This window comes from Caloenas nicobarica, chromosome 1, assembly GCF_036013445.1.
Source record: "Caloenas nicobarica isolate bCalNic1 chromosome 1, bCalNic1.hap1, whole genome shotgun sequence".
NCBI classification, from domain to species: Eukaryota; Metazoa; Chordata; class Aves; order Columbiformes; family Columbidae; genus Caloenas; species Caloenas nicobarica.
Genome location: NC_088245.1, coordinates 208,380,811 through 208,403,388, shown reverse-complemented (window position 1 = coordinate 208,403,388; position 22,578 = coordinate 208,380,811). Strand labels below are relative to the sequence as shown.

General features: G+C 38.6%; 1 protein-coding gene across 5 annotated transcripts in view; it reads left to right on the top strand.

Moving 5' to 3' along the window:
- The window catches only part of DLG2 (discs large MAGUK scaffold protein 2), a 770,443-nt gene that overhangs the window by 313,791 nt on the left and 434,074 nt on the right, over window positions 1–22,578 (top strand). For 4 of the 5 annotated variants that reach the window (XM_065626939.1, XM_065626938.1, XM_065626937.1 and 1 more), the window contains exon 1: window positions 5,509–5,826. The exons of the other annotated variant lie outside the window; for it this stretch is intronic. In XM_065626939.1, the coding sequence (XP_065483011.1) occupies window positions 5,509–5,826 (318 nt within the window). Of the gene's footprint in view, window positions 1–5,508; window positions 5,827–22,578 lie in introns of those variants that run through there. 5 annotated transcript variants of the gene reach the window in all.

Below are 22,578 nucleotides of genomic sequence, written 5' to 3'. Positions count from 1 at the left end.
AACCAGTTGATTTCCAGTCAAATGGCTTTGCTGTTGTTGTGGAAGTTATGTTCACTTAAAACAAGTGACTCTTTTCCAAAGGCTGAAGGAGCTTAGTAACTTGGATTCTCAGTAATATATGCTATAAACCTTGTCTTTTCTTTTTGGCTGTGCTATGTGATCACATCTCTCTGCTTTCCATTCATCTGCAGTGAAATATTACAACTGTCTCTTAATAAGACAGTGCCAGAACTGTGCCAAACTCTTCAAAGATGTGTATTATGAACAAAACACAAATATCTTCATAGGAAAGAAATAATTTTTATTATCTCTTAATAAACTTGACTGAAATTCTTTCAAAATAACTTCAATGGGAAGCAATCAGTTGGAAAGAGGGTGCTCTAATAGGCACTGTACTTAAAAAGAACTTGCCTGAGCTGGCTAATTGGCATTCTTTATTTTCTGCGTGGATTGCCAACATTAGAATAAAAAATACACTCCCGCAAAAATTCTAGCTTGTTTATATTGTCCTCTTTCTTTATGCAATGTATGCAGTTCACCTATCTTTACACAATGGGACTCTGTAATAAAAATCCTCATTAATTTATTCTGTGGATATCTTCTGTGTGTTTATGGTATGCTTTTACTACTTAGGTTACTACCTGAATAGAGACCCAACATTGTTGACTTTCTCTTTTAAAATCAAATATCAGCCATAGTAAATAACATGCTGTTTTATTCTAATTTAACAGAGAAACAAATAACAATAGGTTAAGGTACTGAAGATCTTCATGCTGTTGAAACTGGGCATATTGACTTTAAGTAACTATTACCCATTAACATTTCTTTATATCCTTTTTTATTATCTGCAAAACGATGTTGGAGTATTAGGCTGATACTGAAGGTCTGAAATGCAGTTCCTAAAAATCTGGAAACACAGAATCAGATCTTAAAAAAGCTGTCTTAAATTTGCCAAAGTGCTTATATTAGAACCTGTAAACTGAAGAGTTATTAAAGGGTTAAAGGTCTTGGACTCAGAAGTGCTTGTCACAAACTACCTCGAGCAAAGGACTTCTGTTTCTTATGGTAGTGGGTGGAACTTTAAGGTTACGTTTAAGTATTTTGGGAAAGTCCTGAACCTGGCCCTCTCTGTCCTCAAACAGCATGTGGAAAAGAGGTGTCGGTAAATATTTTCCACATAGGGAAAATGATGGTTGCAACAACCCTTGCTGTCCTTTCTGCCGTATGCATTTAATCTATCTTTCCTAAACAGATCTTTTTGCAGTACCTTCTAAGTTATTTTGCTTAATGGCTTTATGTGAATCTAGTTTAAGGTGAACCAAAGCACTAAAATAAAGTGCACAGAATTCTCCAGAGGAGAGAACTCCATAAACTATCAGACACCTCTATCTGAAAATAGCAGTTCCTGTAAGGGATATTTCTGTATTGACATGGAAATGCTCTTGTATTTCAGTCTTTCCACGGCAATTTTATGTTTCTTTTATTTACTTGGATATGAAATTGGTAAATCTGCTGCTCTGTTCTTCACCAGCTTTGACATGATTGACTTTGACTTAATATTCCCAGCTGAGTGTTGTTTTCTTCTGTTGATACAGTTCCCTTCCAACCCCTTGTCATTTTTCTTTTTCATTGTATCTTGATTTCTAAATTATTGTCCTTATGTTAACCCTAGGACATGCAGCTAACACTGAGAATGGGTATGTTTGTGTTTGCAACTCTTACTGATATTTTTACATAAAAATGCAAAGCTTGAGATTCATCCTTCTACTTAAAGGGTATGGGGATTGTGCTACTTTTAAAGTAGATAGACTCTTAAAGATGATTGACATATTTCCAATGAAACTTCCTTAATGGTGAAATATTTAAATAACAATGTTTTATTATATTTTTCATATTTTATTGTTTTATTTTTGTAGTTGTCATCCTACATGTCTATTTTGTATTGCACACCTGAAGGATGGGAGGAGTAGGCAGACCAGAAATAGAAGCTGAGCTGTTTTATTTCAGATGTGTCCTTCCCAACACATATGTTCTGTTTTCATTAAATGAAGTGGGTTTTTTCATTTTACATATGGGATAGTCACTGAAATCCAGCAATTTGCCCAAGATTTCCGAGGTACCCTGTGACAGCAATGACTTGTGCCAGATCACTTGGCTCCTGGCCTAATCTTGGACTGATCACAACCATTCCTTCTAGCCTATGTCACCACTAAGACTATTATTTTTATACAAGCATAATTGCTTTTCACCAAACAAGCAACTGAAAAAAATGGTTGCAAAGACATTGCATTTGACTTATTTCAGTAGCCTTGCAATCATATTCATAATTGTTCTCATTATTTTTTTTCTAGAAAATATTTGTAGAAATTTTAGGACCACTAAATAAGCTGATCAACACCACATTTATTAGTCTTCTTTCATTCTGTATTTTTTATGGTTGCATAACATTACATTCTTGGTTGGAGGGAAAAATCTGTTACTACATCTAAATCATCTTCACTCATGCTTCTAGCTTCCCTTTCAGAACTCTATTAGTAATTTTTGTTTCCCATATGCACTTTTTGTTTCCCATATGCACATTTTTGCCCGAAGCAAACTATTCTCAGTGTTTATTTTTGGTGTCTGTCCAACATTACTGTAATCCAGTTACAGTTATTTGTGCTGGTAGAATATCAGCTAAATCTACGTGCTCCATTTTATCATGCCTACTTAAAATTTAAGAAAGAAAATTAGTGAGATTTTTCCACAACAGTATTGGGTCAAATACAGTTCACACAGTGTACTGCACAATATTCAGTTTTGCTTTGTGCACCAGTTATTATCAAATTAGGATGATAGTTGGGCATGTGGATTTGAGCCATGTGTTAGTCCAAGTTCATCCAGAAGCGTGTGCCATCCTGTCTAATGCAATGGTTCAATTACAGCCGACGAAATTGCATTATCTTTTGAATTCATCTTTCCATGTTGTCTAGCAATTAGTGGCACATATACATCCCATATTCAAGTGGTTTTGGCTCACATAGACAGTGATAAACATTTTTGAAAAATATGGAGATTTAATCGTTTATTAAAAGGGATTTTTTTTTTCATTTACCAATTTTCTAAGTGTGAAATAGCCTAGAACTGCCAGGTAGGTTCAGGGTAAGTTCAGTGGTGTGAAATTCATTTGAAAAAAAACCTTTTTCCACATTCTGATAAGAGACCATTTCAAATATAGTGTTTTAACAGACGATGAATACATTTACACTCAAGGGGATGCCTTTGCAGTCCTGATTGTTCTGGTTGGGGTGTAGTAAGGTTGCTAAAAGGTCACCTACTGCTTTAAAATATAGGACTATGGGAGTTTGTGATAGACATTTTAGTGCTCTGGTACAGGTGACTTTACCCAATATTATTAGTATAGAGATGTGTCTGATCACAGAATGTGTAATTTCTTCCCAATCTCTAAAGTTGTAGCTGTTGCTTGCCCTGCTTATTTTTTTAATCTTTTTTGAGTGGCCTTTTTAAAATTTATATGTGAAGTTTTTTTGACTTCTGCAATTAGACAGATTTCTCCAAATGGCTCTGAAAGACATATTTAAACTGTTCGAGTTTTTTTAGATTCTGATTGGCATTTGAGAAAGCTGCATCATCAGTATATTCTGGAGTATACTGGGTAGCTTGCTATGTGACAAGAAAGATGATGGTCTTAAACTGACGGATACTGCTAATGTAGGTCTATGATGATGAAATGGAATCTGAATTAAAATACAGTTAAAAGTGATCTTAGTTTCATATCCGACAATTTGAATTACAATGTTGTCAAAATATTTTCTCTGCTGTTAGGGCAATGCCATAATTTTTCATTAAGAATTACTGTCAGGTTGTATTGTTACATATTTTAGCAAGGTCTAAGCTTTGAGGAGTTTTAGGTTAGTAATTTAGGAGGAGTTAAATAATTGAATCAAGTCTTTTTGCAACAAAGCATTTGTAAAAATTCATTTATCTCATTTGAAAGTATATTTTCAGATAGTCATAGTTGTCTCTTTGTCTTTGAAATCTTTAAATGTAAATTTGCTTTAGTTTTTGGATGGTAAAACTATGCATATCACATGAATTCTGTTTAATTTTTGTGTACTTAAATCCTAGTTGAACACCAATAGATGTAAGGGGATTCTGTCACATCATCCTGTATTTTTTTTAAATTAATTGTGTATTTTCTATGGTTAAATGTATCTTAGACTGGCTTAGGGTAAAAAAAAAAGAGCAAATATCCAAAAAAATGTAGATACATGGGGTTCCAAGACCCACTGAGCCTTAAGGAGCTAAAATCTTAGTCACCTGAGACAGGATTATATCCCTGAATATCTTTAGATGCTTGAAAGGCTCAGGCCAGATTTCATATATTTTACACCCCTCTCACTTCTATGAAAATAAGGAAAATGAAATACTTGGAAATAAAGTAAATAAAAATAATAAAAAGTAATATAAATATATTACTATAATATATATAAAATATAAGTAATATAAATAATAAAAAAGTAATTTAAAAAAATTAAGGAAAAGACATTGTATTAGTAAGAAAAATGCAAGAGGAGATTTACAAAAAACTGTGTAGGTTGTTGACCTACTGTAGTAGGTTGTTGACACTCACTAAGGAATTTGTAAAGAGTGAAAGAAGAGGAGAAAATGATACATTAATCATAATCTTCAAGACCTTAGGCACAAATATATATATTCACATTTCTATATATAAACTTCTGAAGATTTGTTAATTTGTTACACAGATCTTTTCTAAGTTACTTTATTTTTAAATTCAGCCTCTTGCACTTTTTCCATTATGTTTATGTACATTTGTACGTACCGAAGTCTACGGTACGGTTTAGCATTTAGGGCAGATAACATTCTTCCTGAACTTGTCATTTGCATCTTCTGATGCAATTTTGTTGACAAGGTCTTTTCAGGCATGCAGGGAAAAAACAAAAAAACCCAAAACAAACACTCCCATGTCTGGTTTGATCATTGGCAAAGGGGTATCTTTTTCAGTAGTTTGTCTAGGTGCTATTTCCACAAGAATGCACTTTGCCTGTAAAGCTCGTACATGTAAATCTGCTTCAGCAGGGTGCCTGCAAGTTATGTCAGGGTCAGCTGGAAAAAGACTTAATCTTCCTGAAAATTGTGGGTTTTTTTCATTTGGTATGGGGTTTTTTTGTTTTGCTTTGTTTGTTTTATTTTTTTTTTTTCTTTTTCTCCCGTGGTTTGTCATCCAGAAGGGGATGCAGGCGCGCGCCCCAGCCACGCAGAGCATTGATTGCTTCTGCCTGCAGCGGGGATGCTGTCAAGTCGCTGCGCGAGTGGAGCCCGGTATTGACAGCGAGCTGCTGGCCAGCAGCTCCTGCTGCGCCCGCTCCCGCCATGCCCTGCCGCTGACTGCTGCCAAGGGGGCTGGAGAGGCCCCGGAGAAGGACCTCACCACCGCGAGGAGAAGCATTTCCACGCAAACTGGCCAAAGGAAGCCCTGGGTGCGCCATGCACGCACACCTTCCCAAGCAGCACAGCTGCGGCAGGGGGTCCGAGGGGTCGGACGCCGGCAGGAAGGTGCCTCCCGCAGCGAGGGATGCCCATTGCGCCTGTCCTTGGCACCAGCATCCTCCGGGGCTCCAGTATGGCTCTCAGGCGCTTGCCTCTTGGGGGCCTGGGGGTGCGAGCCAGAGCAGGAGCAAGTTTGTCCCTTTGTGGGACACTGTGCGGAAGAGCCCCCAGCAATCCCCGGCCAAGCCCCGGGGCAGCCCCGGGGAGCGGTGGCCAGAGTGCACCTGTGCCCACGGCTGGTCCACCCCAGCACAGGTGAGCCCGTTCTTCACTCGCCAGGCGACTTAGAGGATGCTCCAGGGAAAGAAAGTGAGGTTTGGTGGTGCCGGCAACTTTTCGTGCTGTCTTGATTTATGTTTAGAGGTGCCTGCTGAAAAAAATTATGTGCAAGGTTGAGCTGTGGGTTGGTAATGTCTGTTGTTTGAATATCGGTGCTCTGTGTCCTGTGGAAACTTGTGAGATCCTCTTGGAAAGGTTTTCTTGCTAAAATGTTTTGGTTTTTTTATCTCCAGTTTCTACAGACTTTGTATTCCATTGTGTTGTGTAAAGAAATGCAGTGTTTATCCCCCTGTGTAATGGATTTTGCCTGTTTCTGTAAATAGTTTGTTTTCAAATATTGTGTGAATACGGATATTTTAAATAGACAACGTTGGAAGGGGGGGTAGATTTATTAATAAGAGAAAGTGTGAGTTGTTTTTCCTCTTTTGAACTCCAAATGTAGCTGAAATCTTTAATAAATAAAAAATAGCTGTTTAGCTTTCACAAATTTATAGATTTTTATTTAATGGCATGGTAGTGTATTTTAAAATATAAAACACCCAAGGTCTAGGATGTGTACAGATACCTGTGAGCAATTAGACTGAGAATTACATACCAGATAAGCCAGCGCTGTGAAACAGAAATCACAGTGACACTCATATGATGCTTAATATTAAAAAGCATTAACACTTCCTCCACTGATGCATGTTTTAATTTCTCCCTTAGAAGACATTAACCTCATTCAAAAGCTCTGTATTATGTCAACATCAAATCTTTTTGTCATAATTCCACACTAAAAGAGCAGAATTTAATGTTGAAATAGGTTTTTGAGATATACGTGTACTTACTGAAATAGCATACACTGGAGTTTAACTAGCCTTAGCCCACATTGAACATGTGCACCCTCTCTAGAGATTAAATCAATTCTTTGATGGAAATGGTTTTAATATATTTTCACTGAACAGAAAAGCAATAAGGCAAAGGATTGTCAGATAGTGTAGTTGCACTTTATCTCGTCTTAAAAATGTGATGTTTTGTTGACTGAAAGTGATTGCTATATATAAAAAGCTTCATTTTTGCCTCAAATCTGTTATCAAGTGGAAAAACTGAGCTTTCTGATATATTTTGGAGTGACCAGAATGTTGCATGTGACTATATATTATACATTTGCTTTCATGTACAAAGAACATACGATTATTTATGCCTGAATAAAGCCAGTGTTAAAATTATATATAAAACATGGAACTAGACTTTGTTCCAGTTTTAATTATAAAAAGCTCCAAACATTATTTTTGGCTCTGAAGAATTTTGATTTGGAAAAAGCTTGAAGAAAAAACAAATACTGTAAAACAGAGAATTCTTTGGTTTTCAAAGGTATAGAATTTATAAAGAGAAAATTGAGTGATTTAAAAAAAATAATTAAAGGCCACTTCTAAGACTACTTCAGTATCTAAGTTATAGATGCATAGTAAAGGTCCTTCAGTATTTTCATTGCCTTTGTAATCACATCTGCTTGTGTTTAGATAATGCCAAATTGTTCGGGTGTATGTACTTTTTTAAATTTTGCACTGTGCACTGTAAACTTTCTTTACTTTCTTAATGCCAACTACCTTATTCTGTTTAGGAAAGTTCCTTTTTGGGTTTAACCTATAATGAATCAATTTACCACCAATCACACTGATGTTCTGTGACTAGAGATGGACTGATATGCTTACTTTGGCAAATACTTGGTGGTTTTTATGTCATAGACTTGTGAGGTAGTTTGTTTCAAATAATAATCTATCTTTTTTTCTCTGTACAAAGTAAGCATCCTGCAAGCTATGGGAAGAAAGATTCTGTGTATATGTGTGTGTGCATCTATGTTGTTGTATGTATGCACATTTAGACAATCATTTTATCACTTATATTGCATACATGCAATATGGGGAAATATAATAAAGCTGCCCTTAATAATTGCCCTTACTTTGGGGATACAAGTTGAAGTCAGTGACGTTTTAAGAGGGCTATATTGGCTGAGAAAACCGCTGTCTTTCTTGTCAAAATAAGGAGCAGTACTGAAATTTGCTGGCCTAAAAAAAGGAAAATTTATTTGAAATTTCCATCTTACGTGTGACTGTGATAATAAATAAGCTAGTGACAACTTCAAAGGTGGAGGTTTTTTCTATAAAGTTCTGAGCAGATTTTTCTTCTGCTTGACATTTTTGGGAGAGACTACCTTCTTCAAGTGTAGGAAAGGGCACGTAGCAAAAGGACAAGGGGTAAAGGTTTTACACTGAAACAGGGGAGATTTAGATCAGATTTAAGGAAGAAATTCTTCTCCATAAGGGTGGTGAGGTGCTGGAACAGGCTGCCCAGAGAAGCTGTGGATGCTCCATCCCTGGAAGTGTCCAAGGCCAGGTTGGACGGGGCTTTGAGCAACCTGGTCTAGTGGAAGGTGTCCCTGCCCATGGCAGGAGTTGGACTAGATGAGCTTTAAGGTTCCTTCCAACGCAAACCATTCTATGATTCTATGAAAGACACATAACACATTGGAAAACCTGCTTCTTGATTAGCACTACAGTACCAAATTTAATGCATGGGTCCTTAATTTCTGGAGTGTGTACTACACAGCTGTTACTAATGTACAGTTTATTATCCTGATCCTGCTAAAAATATTGATTTTTATTGTTGAGGGCATGGCTTCATTTTATTTACCAGTTCCTCCTTCTTTAGTTATGTCAGAGCAAGTAATAGATCTCTAGTATTATTGATATTTTAACTGTCTTAGAAATTCTACTTGACTAGCTTGTATGTTTGCATTTACTTGTAGTTTCATGTTGAGCTGTGGGTAGAAAAGTACTCTCAATCTATCCAACCAGAAATTCATCTGGAATTGCAAACAAAAACCTTCTTAATTTTGAAAGTGAGTTGAAATCAAGTTTAGATGGAAATTTGATTTCAAGACCTAGTTTGTTTTTTACTTCCAGTCCTTTTTGACGAAGTCATTTACAGTTCTGCTTCCTTTAAGAAAGTAAGTTAGTAGGCAAATTTCATAGGTCCCTCTTGCCTGGAAGTATTTCTTGCATCTCTGCGGTGCATTGGCTAGCTTGGTCACTGTTGCCATCATGAAGTCACACAATTTGTGTAATTCATTAGGAGATTTAATATCTAAGGCTCTAGTGTTGTGCTAACTGTGAGAGCTCTGAGCAAAATGAGGGGAAGGGATGTGAAATGGAGCCAAGGCAGTGATCTGAACTTTTCCGTGGGTCATCCTAGCATGGGATGTAGTCTGTAACATTGGACGTACTTTCACTTTTGGCACATACAGGCTGCTGTCACATGTAATCTACTGATTAGACAGATTCGAAATGTATGGTGATACATGTAGCTGAAGGTGTGCAATGAACAGCTATTCTTTGTGCAGAAGGGATGGAAGGATAGGAATCTGTGTTACCCTGATTACAGGCTGAAGAGGCAGTTGCAGAGACTGAGCTGTTGTGCTTGTTTTAAGAAGTCCAAGGTGTTAATTTTACTTCTAAACAAGTTTCAAATATGTAACTGCATGGTTTCAGATTCCTAGAGCTCAATATTGTTAAAGGAGAAGGAAGAGGCAGAAGTGGATTCCCATCTTTGGCTGTTTCCCAGTTCAGAAGACACTTTAATTCGGCTAGCTTTATTTCCTATTAAATTTTTGACCCTTCTGTTTCAAAATATTCTCAAGGAAAAGCATCTAATCTCAGATAGTTTCCGGGATGTGTTATCTGCAAAAATGCATACATAGGTTTTGTTTCGAAAACTTACATAGAAGTGTAGATTTTCACATATATTTTAAATAGTTTAGGTCAATGTCAGCTTTGATGACTTTTTTGGTTGGTTATTCTTTTTTTTCCAACAATATCACAACAGATTTTTTTTACTGTCAATGTCTTTTAAGAGAAATACCATCACTGATCTGTTTTGTTACCCGGTAGAGAGGCTTGTGAGCTAAACCCCAGTTTATAGATGTGGCATAACTTGAAAAATACAGTGAGCAGCCAAATTCTGAAGTATGAGCTGAGAATGATCTTTAGACATTGAAGGCCTTTGGTGCTAGTGCAGAAATTTCAGTACCTTGTTTGAGAGCTCTTTGAGTGGCGAGTTGAGGTAGGAGTTAGCTTTGAGGCATTCCCATATGGAACTGAGCAGAAGGTCTATTCCAAGAGACATCGTCTCTCCTAACTGTATAAAGAAATGATTTGTCATCAGTTTTGTTTTTGAAAGCTTAGACAACTCCTTTCAGGTTCACAGATTCCTGCATGTAACCAGCTATTCTTCTGTCAAGTCACTCCCAGCAATGAAGGTACATTGAGCTACTTTAGTTAGCTAAGGGAGATCTTTTCACTCTAATTTACTATGTTCAAGTGCCAGTAAAATGGCAGTTAAAGGAAAGCCAAATAAGGCTGTTCATTTGGCTTTTAACTTTTTTTTTTTTTTTAATTTATTCTTCAAGGCTATTGAGAGCTAGATGTCACAAGTCAAGAGTTAAAGACTTGATGTAACCCTGATGCTGTTCAGAAGGATAAAATAGAGATGAGTTCCCAGGTAATTTTTAATGGAGAAAGCAGTACATATCGCATTCTCAGGCCGGTATGCTCTTATCAGTGGACTTAGGTGACAGCTCCTAAGTTTTAGGAAGTTATGTCTTAATTCAGCATCCTACTTTGCAAGGATCATTTTTCTGCATTCGTAGAAGTAAGCTCATTTGAACATCTTTTAAGCGACAGCTGCACAGATTGCTGACAATGTTTCAGAACAGAAATACAAAATCTTTTAGCGTGTTCTTTTGCAAGATGAGTAGTATTGTTCTACTGATTCTTGTACCCAGTCCCACTGACGGACAGAAGACTTCAAGAAGTCCAGCATTCTGGGTGACATTCATATCTGACACTCTCCCAGGGCAGATGCTTAGAAAACTTTATGCTTTTACAGTCATGTTTAACCTATTTCTTCTACCAAAAGCAGGAAAGAATTGTTAATACTGAATTCATAGCATTTAGGTTATGTTTGGCACAAAAAGGAGGTCAAAGATTGGCAGCGGTGGCCTTTGAGTCCCCTGTTAGCGATGTAGGGAACGTTCCCACGCAGAAGTAACATGAAACATTGCATAATATTTGTTGGCAAATACAGTTTCCTTAGAGTAAAGATTGTTCATGTGATTCTGGTTTGAAAGATGGACATGGTGAGTCATGAAAAGATCAGAAATTAAACATGCTGAGACTTTCTCTAGAATATAAACTTCTTTTTTTTTTTTTTTTTTTTAAATGGCAAGGCAAAAAAAAAAGAGAAAGAAAACCCCAGCGCTAGTCATGGGGTTTGTGCTCTGTGACTCAGGAACCTGGGGATGTGTCATTCATTGCAGATTTTCCACGGTGTCTCAGGGGAGCATTCAACCACATCTGCTTGGATTGATAACATGGCATTGCTTTGCAAAGACCATTGGGAGCAAAAGAAAACTGGATAATCTTTTCTTTTGTTGTATAATATTTTGTCTCTTTCTATTAATGTATCAGGTCTTTCATCAGTGTTAATATTTTTGATAACACATAATTTTAAGTGGCAGCAAAGACAGTTGTGAAATAGCCATAGTTACACATATCATGAAAGCATTCGTGTGCAAGATATTCTATATATTTTCCTATAAATATTGAAAAGGATGAATACCTGCTATGTACTGTACTAACCAATGTTGTAGTGATTTATAGTTTATCTACACAAATTTTGGCTCCTGCTGATTGTTCAGTCATAAATATGTTAATGCTTAATTTGCATGATTTGTTGCACCATATTTAGATTTGCATTTAATTAATCCCATATTTCAAAGCTTCTCCTCCTAGATGCCTCAAGAAGCCAAGAACATTTTCTCCCCTTGACATATAATTTGGCTTCTGGGATTTTCAGGAGGGATTTAAGAGGGCATTTGAAGGGAATAGTAGAATTTGGAAGGGGTTTTTTTGTAACGTTGTGGTAATTGGCCACAACTGCACAAGTGCTCTGATAGTCCTGCTGTTGAGAAATTTATCTAATACTTGGCATGAGTATTCACCTGTGGATAAACTGTTCATCATATTTGAGAACAGAACGGCATTTCCCTAGCACCAGACTGGCAGAGGCCAAAGGGATTCAAGACCCTTTAAAAAAAAAAAAAAATATATATATATATATATATATTTATCTACATTCTGCCATGTAACCCACCTCTATGAATATCCTGGAGTTTTCACCTAACAAGCTCTTTACCATCACAGGAACTTAAAACACAAGAAAGTCTTTGATCTTGTCCTCTATTACTCTGGTGGTACATGACACAGAAGAGGATTTTAGTATTCACGTCTCTTACACTGACTCGTGAGGTTGTAGGCTGCTGGAACTGTTTTGTGGCATGTCAGCAGGACTGATAGACTGAACACTCCCTGGACTAGAGGGAATTAAAAAACCACCACCACCACCACCACCAAAACGTTTGCCTTATGGCTTGCCTAAAGAATAAGATTTGCTGCCCTGGTTGTGCTTTCTGTCTCATGTTCCACTACGTTTAAGTTGGGCATTCAAAGATGCAAAACCTTTATAGAATCTCAACAAGATGGTTTTGGTCTAATCAAAACAAAATAAATGAGGAACAGTGCATGACAGTCTATAGCTGGATGCTGAGCGATGTCTAAGATTGACATAGAATTTGTCTCAGCTATTTTGACACAACTTGAAGACACAACCTGAAAATCGATTTCTGTTTTGCAAATGGCTGTCTCTACTGTTCTGGGCTATTTGAATCAACTGTGAAAATGTCAGAGTTCCCTATTAAAAAAACCCAACAACAACAACAACAAACAACAACAAAAACCAACCAAACAAAAAAACCCAACAAACAAACAAAACAAAAACCTGAAGGGAGTTTCTGGTTGTAGCAATGACAGGATTTATAGAATTTGCCAATTTAGCGCTCTGTTTCCTCATCTCTGCATGTGGCATTTGGATAAAAGATAATAAAAGTGAAGCCAAAAAGGTCAAAAAAGATTTATGGATTAAATTACTTTGCTTTTAAGAACTATGTTTGCTTTGAAATAAGCCATAGATTGTTACAATAGAGTTTATAAATTAAATAACATATATTCATTTACCTTTTGGTATAAGTATTTTTTTAATAAATAACTGCACTTAATCAGATGAATCGGCTCAATGGTCACCTAATTTCAAAAACTCCCATTGTTTTGAGAGTTAGAAATATAGGGATCAAAAAGGACTTCTTTATGTATTCAAAATAGAGGTTCTGTAATATCTAAATGGAACATCAGAAAAACAAACAAAATTATCCTTTTTGTAAATTCCAATTCTGGTATAAGCTTTCTTTTAAGTCACAGGAGCCAGTTACGAATGCAGTACAAAATCCAATTTAGCAAAATAACGTCTGGTTTTCATTTAGATATATTGTACTTTTAATGAAGTTTTAACTTTCTGATTAAGTATTTGTACAAGGAGAAGCAGGTTACTTCAGCAGCTGAGATTGCTCATATAATTGGTCAAACAGAACATCAGACAAATGATTTTCATCATGCATTTCAAATGAGAGCAGAATGGAGCAGTGTCATAGGTTTCCAGCTACTGACTTCTTAGAGCAGCTATGCTGGACTCGGATACAAACAGTTAACAGAGGCTCTTAAAACTCCTTCTTTACATTTCTTTTTCTTTTAAATTCTGATAAACACATCCTCCATACTGAACTAGTATTTGTTGCATTCCTGATCACAGAAACTTGCTATTTATCCATGTGCTGGTTTGTCCAAGTTTTTATGTTGCAGTCATCACTCTCCTGATAGCTGAGCACATTAAATATTTAGTGAAAATGTAGGAGCTAAGCTCTGGTTTTACTTTTCTTCATTCTGTAGGGTCTATTTTGTGAAATATGTGATTCTGACAGCTTCGTGAAGGAGAAATACAGCTGTGTTCCACTTAAGAGTGGCTGCCAGGAGTGGGGTCCTGGCCCTACACTTTGCTTCCTTCCTTGTGCTGCTTGGTATGTAGGGAGCTCAGAGAACTGATATATCAGAAAGTTAAACCAGAAAAAAAAAAAAAAGAAAAAAAAAAAAAGGTGTCTGAGAGACTTATTTCATGGCCCAGCTTGATGTCCATGAGCACAGCTTCTAGCACCAGCACAAGGCTGAGAGAAGAGTGTGACAGGGGACATGTCCCAGGAGATAGCGCACAGCTGCATCTTTCCAGGGCAGTGATGCTGAATGTGCCATCTGATGTGTGTGGTTCGGTTTTGACAACACGATGGCACTTGGGGGCCTCCCTGTGCTAAGTGCAGAAACTTGTACCAAGCTTTTTGCTGCCTCCAAGAACTCAGAAAAAAATGTTTCACTTAGGGAACGGAGACTCTTGGGGACACCTTGTTCTCTTTCCCTTTCTATTCTCACACCTTGTGAGACACACCTGTGTTCTCTCAAAATCTGTCCATCTTGCAGTCGTCAGTATAAAAATCACTTGCCACAGGTCAGTTGTTACAACTGAATTTAGCCCTGTGAGACTGTGCTCAGGCAGAGAGACTCGAGCAGGCAAATAACATTTTGCAAGAAGAACCAAATATTCTTATCCAGGTATTCAATAAGAAGGCAGTAAAAAAGGAAATACAGAGCCCTGGTCTCACATTCTCTCTGGGGCTGATGCTGTCTTCACGTTTGCTACCATGTTCTGAATGGTCTCTGGTCTTTGTACACCACCAGCTTGCTCAAGCATAAATTTAGAGGCAAGTGCTTTAAATCTGTAGAAAAGACACACGTCTTTTGTTTTATTTTCACAGAATCACATAATCACAGAATGGTTGGGGTTGGAAGGGACCTCTGGAGATCATCCAGTCCAACCCACCTGCTAAAGCAGGGTCACCAGAGCAGATCACACAGGAATGTGTCCAGGTGGGTTTGAATGTCTCCAGAGAAGGAGACTCCACAACCTCTCTGGGCAGCCTGTTCCAGGGCTCTGGCACCCTCAAAGTAAAGAAGTTTCTCCTCATGTTCAGATGGAACCTTCTATGCTTCAATGTGTGCCCATTGCCCCTCCTCCTATTGTTGGGCACCACTGAAAAGATTCTGGTCCCATCCTCTTGACATCCACCCTTGAGATATTTGTAAACATTCACAAGATCCCCTCTCAGCTTCTCTTCTCCAGGCTGAACAGACCCAGTTCTCTCAGTCTCTCTTCATATGAAAGCTGCTCCAGACCCCTCATCATCTTTGTAGCCCACCACTGGACTCCTTCCAGTAATTCCTTGTTCTTCTTAAACTGGGGAGCCCAGAACTGGACCCAGTACTGCAGATGCGGCCTCACCAGGGCAGAGTAGAGGGGGAAGAACAACCTCCCCGGACCTGCTGGTCACACTTTTCCTAATGCACCCCAGGTACCGTTGGCCTTCTTGGCCACAAGGGCACATTGTTGACTCATGGTCGACCTGTTGTCGACCAGAACTCCCAAGTCTGAATGACAGCACAGCCTTCTGGTGTGTCAGCCCTTCCTCCCAGCTTGGTATCATCAGCAAAGTTGCTGAGGGTGCACTCAGTCTCTTCATCCAGGTCATTGATGAGCAGATTGAACAGGACTGGGCCTAGTACTGACCCGTGGGGAACCCCACTAACTCAGGCCTCTAAACAGACTCTGCACCATTGATCACAACCCCCTGAGCTCTGCCATCCAGCCAGTTCATATTCTATCTCTACCGTGCATTCATCCAGCCCACACTTCCTGAGCTTGCCTATGAGGATTTGCAGGAGACGGTGTCAAAAGCCTTGCTGAAGTCAAGGTAGACAACATCCACTGCTCTTCCCTCATCTACCCAGCCAGTCATACCATCATAGAAGGCTATCAGATTGTTCAAACATGATTTCCCTCTGGTGAACCCATGCTGACTACTCCTGATAATCTTCTTTTCCTCTACATGCTTGGAGATGATGTCCAGAATGGGCTGTTCCATCACCTTTCCAGAGATGGAGGTGAGACTGACAGTTTTCCAACAGTTTACTTCTAAAACACAACTTTTTTTTATGCAATGTTAGTAAGACATTGTTTAAAAGTGAAAACAGAAAAACCCCAAACAACCACAGTTATTAAAACTTACTCTATGTAGTACCGAAATATCCATCTTCCATGAATACAGCTATGTCTCTGTGCAGCAGTTTTTCTTAGCTGGCTGCTATTTCTGCTCTATCAGTAAAATATCTTACTCCTATGAAATCTTCTCTGTATTTTAATTGTGTGTATAAAAATGGAAAAAGAGTAACATCGAGTATGCACATTTACAGTGTAAAAAGCTTTATGCATGCATGTTTTAATACATATAATGTTTGAATACATTTATAGGTAAAGGATGTTTTATGCAGCTATGCATAAACTGAAGCAGGCCAGATATTCAGGTCACATCATCTAATGATGGGTAAAGCAAGGATTTTTAAAAAATTGATAGGATATGGAGTTATTTAAAGTATCTAAACAATTTGGTCATCATCAGTTTTCTTCATTAGGCAGGTATATCTCTGACTTATCAGAACTTAGTACAGCTCCTGGTTTCAGACTTCGAGGATTTATGGCATTTCTTCCTAACACACAGAGAAAACACGTGTGGAATGAAAACCAAACTGCTTCAGAATCCTTAAAACATGAGAATGAACTTCAGGTTTCACTGCAGCTGATTAATATTTTTCTGACTATTCATCCTGCTAGTGTGTATGCATTTGTACATGAAATACATGAAAACTTTTGCAGCAATGTTATTCATTCAGATATTAAGAACCTTATATCCTCAGTACCCATTGATTTAATTTTTTGGGAACTACTTCTTAGCATTGCATGTTCAGAGCAGAATAACAGTAACAGGGGATTGATTATGGGTACAAATTGTCTGCGGGCGAATAACTAGTAACAACTGGCTAGAGACATAGTCACGCAAAATTTGAGAAGGAGGTTAGAAAGTGATGGGGGGAAAAGGTGCCACATCTTCAGACTTTCAAGGAGTCTGATTTTTGGAAACACTCATTAGGCATCCACTGAACACATTAATCATTGGGCATTTGTGAAAACCCTGGCCTACAGGATTTTCAACAACTCTGAAAACACAGGTTGCTATTATTATAATTCTAACTTTTTAATCAAGATCATTTAAATCTTTAATGATTTAAAAGATATGAAACCCTACAAAAAGCTGAGGACATGCAATACCAGTTTGCTGCAATTCGACTATAACATACTTAAGATACAATGCACCACATGTATATGTACTATATGTAATAAGCAGAGTCATGATATACTGCCATTGCTTCTGGGGCAGTTATTAGCTTGCTCAGTCATTGCATGTATAGAAGTAGTAGCAATCTGATCACCTCTGTGGGCATAAATCTACAAAAATACTGCCTTTTGTAGTTCTCTTTTTCTTTGAGTTGTCATGGCAGTATTCTCAGTGGATCTTCTGTTTTTACTGAGATGCATTTAATTCTATGTAACCAGCACAAACTTGGAACTGATACATTACTCTTCATATAATTTGTGGTGAAAATTGAGGTTATCCCTCCTAGTTGCTTTGGTTTTAAACACTGGTTGCTGTCTGTCAGCTAAACTAGTCCATGAACCAAGACATAAAACATTGCTTAAATTATATGGAGAATACAGAAAGGAATAAATCAGCTCTTTGTAGTGGATGAAAATGCAGAATTGTGGAAATATTTTGCTGAATGGCCAAAAACTAAAAAGCTCTTCAGATCCATAATTCTTAGGTCCTTATGTCTTCTGATGATAGCCCTTGTCATGTCTAACTAAAAGGTTGCCTTTTGCTTATTTTATGTAACACCCTTTCAAAACTTGTTTTGGTCCTGGGGAAATTTAGTTCCTGTTTTCCTTCTCACCTTTGCCCCTTTCTGTCTTCTTTTTGAAAAGCCCCATTACTTTTATGTGACTTTTTTTTTCATACCTCATCTGTATTTTCACATTTTTGAATTGCTTCCAAGAACAGTAGTGGAATTACTGAGTTTACCTGTATGCTCTCTGTCTTATTTCCAAATGGAAGTCTTTTTTCTTGTGGTTCGCTTGTCAGGATTTGTCCTCAGGTGATAATAACTTTAATGTACTTTCTGCCAGTTTCTATTTCATCATGTTACCTCTTGCACTTGAGGGTTCAGCAAATCTGACAAGATAGCAAAACGCAAAAGGGAGCAGAATTGCCACATCAGAAATATTTGGTGGCAGAGGGCCAAGGGGTAAAGGATCTCGAGTTTGGTTTTATAATAATATTAGCAATATTTAAACTGCAAAGATGAAAGATTTTTTTTTTCATTTTTTCATTTTTTTATTTTTTTTTACAAACTCAAGTATTAGTTGGAGTTAAACAAATAACCAGGGGCAGGGAAGGGGATCAAAGCAAAATTGTTCCTGTTTGTGTTTTCTCCTGATGTCATTACTGCCTGATGTCTTGACATTTCTTAAAGCACCTCAGAAGGAACAGCTATATGATTCTTTTGTTCTTTTGATACATTTGTGAGTTAGGTCAATGTTCATTTGATTTCAGACGGGGAAGGCTGAGGCAGGGAGGCTAACAAACATTTTGTGGATTGCACATAAAACAGAACGGAGCTTTGTATTTTAAAATCCCTTTGTCATAGCTTAGTCCTGTAGGCAACAGCTAGACTGGACCAACCTGCACTGTTTTTTGAAGTACTCTGATTTTTAGCTGTTTTATGCTGGCTTCTGGCTAACACATCTGTGTGGAAGGGTATCTGGAATCTATTCTCCACTGGACCTTCAAGGGCCTTTGTGCCCACCACAGAGTTGTGATGTCAAGCCCAGTGCCCTTGCTGGGAATCTCAGTGACTTCAGGGATCCTTGAGCCTATATGTTTTGATAGGATTTCCATCTTTTTGAGGTTAGTGGTTCTTCATATTACTGAAGAAAGCTTTGTAGTGGGTCTCTGCTGAAGTGGGTCAGTTTGCATCAGCTCATTCAACCTACAAGAAACTTCAGCTAAAGGGAGGGCTGTAATTTTAGGGTGATGGACATATTGGCTTGGTGGTACAAAACAGTTACTCAACTAGCACTACTTCTGGGCTGACCTCATTGCTGGGATGTTGTGCAGAGCTGGACAGCACAGTTTAAGCAGTTCCTGTACTATTAAATTGGTAAAGTTGGAATAAGAAGAGAAAATACTGAAAATGTAAGAACAAAACAACGACAAACAGCCATTAAAGGTAGCTATAATGTCTTAAATTATATTTTTCTCCATGGACATCTGCAAAATTGAAGTTCAATAAGAAGCCATGCCAGTAGAGAGGAAAGTGAAAACTGTGGATCACAGTTCTGCATACAGCTTAACAGTTCCCTAAGCACACTGGAACAGGCTGTGTTAGTGGCACTTGGCATTACTGCAATACTTCAAATGCTGAAGTCAACCCAAAAGTTAAGCACCCTGCAGAACTGGGACCAAAGTCGTAGTCCAGCTGGCAATTAGACTGACTGATCAGAAATTTTTAGTAGTTCATGCTATTGTCCTTTCCATTTCCATGTAAAAGTAAAGCAAAAGAATGAAAATCCTTAAAAAAATCCATCTGATATGTAAATTGTCAGGATTAAAAAAAAAAAAAATAAGGTGTTTTCGAAGTTGAATATGTCAAATACACACAAAATGTAACTCCTGAATTTATTTATATCTTTTAATTTACAAACCACAGCAACAAAATTGGCAAAGGAGAGGAGGAAAGAAAATTGTGTTTTTGTAGACATCTCAAACTCAGAGTCAATCCACTAAAGGAGTTCGAAGGCCACAGAAGCCAATTTTAATTGCTGCAACGACTGATCTTTTACTACAGCAGCAGTGGTGGGAAAAGTTAATAAAGTAAGTTTTTGGTTGATCTGAAAGTATTATAAAACTGTATTACTGCTGCTGATTCCTGGATGCAAAAGTTCAGCCATCATTATGCAAGAGTTTTGGGATGGAACTTCGCAATCATCATACTATTCTTACTTCCCTTTGATTGAACATTCAATAAGAACAACCACCAAAGCCCTTCAGACTTAAACAGGACAAACATTTCTACAACCATAAGTAAACACACCTGCACGTATAATTGTGTGGCTATATTGTTCTTATGCTTCTAATGTAAAAGACTTATAAAGTGAATGTCTCAGTTATCTCAGTCATTTGTTCTTAATGTATTAGAGGTTTGTAAACAACTCTTTGGCAAAACTCCAATGAAGCTTTATAGAAGGTATTGTCCACTAAAAAAAAATTTTTAAAATGAAACATTTTAATGTTTCATAGGAAGGCAAATCTAGTTGGAAATGTGGAAAAGGGTGAGGTACAGTTAAGTAATTCTCTGCTGGAGACATAGTGGGGTATTCCCAGCCGTCATGTTATATCAAGTTATAAAAAAGTAATCTTACTGGTTGAATTATTTAACATTTATTTGATTCATAGCAGTACTTGCTTTCATAGAAATAAATATGCATTATAAATGACATTATACATACAAGGTATAAAAGAACCTGGAATGCTATTTTTCCTATAAATTATAAGGGGGTACCTGGGACAGTTGTGCCTTTGCGTATAAACTGTACGAGTTTTTTATTTGATCTAGTTGCATCAGCTTTTGTGATACTTTGTTCTTTATTTGTTATGAGTTCTTTATTCATGTTTTGTCATCACTGTCTTGACCTGAGGTATTACACAGCTGTAGTGTTTTTTCAGAGATACTGGAAGAGCTTGAGGTATTCCATAAGATCATTTAAAAAAATATTAATACGATAGTGTCATGGAGGCATCCCAAATATAAGTTTAGGCGGACTAGCACTCTGGTAACATAAGATAAAGGTTCGGATATTAGGTTAGGAAATTATTTGGGGTGCAGCAAAATAAGAATGAGGATCCACATCGTGCATATACGCACTCACAAGAAAAACAAACCAGAGCCCTCTCTGCCCCGTTTTGCCCATAAAAGATAAACACTGGCCTACTGCGGCCAGGACTCACACTCACCTGCCCCAGACGAGGAAGGTACACTTGCCTACCAGGCGAGGACTTACTAAAGCATATATTCAGTAATTTATCACTCACCCGCATGCGGAGGTGAGGCGCTCCCCATCCCGGGAGGTTACCTCAGATGGCTTCTCCGTCTAAGGGGAGGGACTCCGGCAGCACGGCAGACCCGCAGCTCCGAGGAGACCACACAAAGGGGATCTCCGGCGGAAACCCCATTTATAGTCTGTTCAGATCTGACTGTGGGCCTCCAAGAAGCTTCTCAGCTTTTCTGGGCTGTGGGCTCTCTTGGCCCCTCCTCTGCTGATGACCCTGCCCACCGGCTCTGGGTCTCCACAAAGAGCCGTCAGCTGCCCCATTGAAGGCCCCAGTTCTGAGAGGGGAGGATGGGCAGCTACCAGTGCCAGTGCCACACCAGTTCTCAGGGCGTGGGGGGGAGGAAAGTGCAACTGCCAACACAGATAGAAAGTCTCTGCTCTAATTGGAGGTATGCTTGGTCAAGTAGGGGTGGGTTGGCCCCAGCTGGCAGCCAAGCACCCACACAACGGCTCCCTCAATGCCCCTGCAGCTGGGCAGGGGTCAAAAGAAGAAGCAAAGGGGTGAGAAAGCTCATGAACTGGACTAAAAATAGGGAAGCTGCTCATCAGTTACTGTCCCAGGCAAAACAGACTCAACTTGGAGAATTTAATTTATTGACAATTAATGTAAACATTTAATTACTGAGTTAGGTACTGAGAAACAAAAAAGAGTTAGGGAGCACACCTCTCCTCCTACTTTCCCAGGCACAGCTTCACTCACAGAATCACAGAATCACAGAATGGTTGGGGTTGGAAGGGACCTCTGGAGATCATCCAGTCCAACCCACCTGCTAAAGCAGGTTCACCAGAGCAGATCACACAGGAATGTGTCCAGGTGGGTTTGAATGTCTCCAGAGAAGGAGACTCCACAACCTCTCTGGGCAGCCTGTTCCAGGGCTCTGGCACCTCAAAGGAAAGAAGTTTCTCCTCATGTTCAGATGGAACCTCCTGTGCTTCAGTCTGTGCCCGTTGCCCCTCATCCTGTCATTGGGCACCACTGAAAGGAGTCTGGTCCCATCCTCTTGACACTCACCCCTGAGATATTTATCAGTATTAATAAGTTCCCCTCTCAGCTTCTCTTCTCCAGGCTGAACAGGCCCAGCTCTCTCAGTCTCTCTTCATAAGAAAGATTCTCCAGACCCCAAATCAGCTTCATAGCCTGCTGCTGGACTCCCTCTAGTAGTTCTTTGTCCTTATACTGGGGAGCCCAGAACTGGACACAGTACTCCAGACACCTCTCTTCCCTCCTTGTTATCTCTGCAGGTCACCCTCAGTCCCTGTGCTGAGGTGACACGAGGTGTGGAAGGTTGAGGTCAGGACATGGTGGTTTCTCTTTGCTTCTCCTTCCTTCTCACCCTTCCTTCCTCCTTACTTATGTTCTCCTCGCCCGTGTGGGTCCTCCATGGCCACTGTCCCTTTGGCAGAGTCCCTGCTTCAGCATGAACTTCTCCATCAGCCACTGCCTCTTTGGGAATGTGCCTTCTCCTGTTGTTCCCTCATTCTCTCCTCCTCAGCATTTTCTTTCCTTTATTAAATATGTTTTCAAATTCATATGTTTCATATTCAACATATTAAATATGTTTTCACAGAGGTGTCGCCAGTTTGGCTGATGGGCTCAGCTGGGTCTGTTAGTCTGTTTCGACCTCAGATTTACAG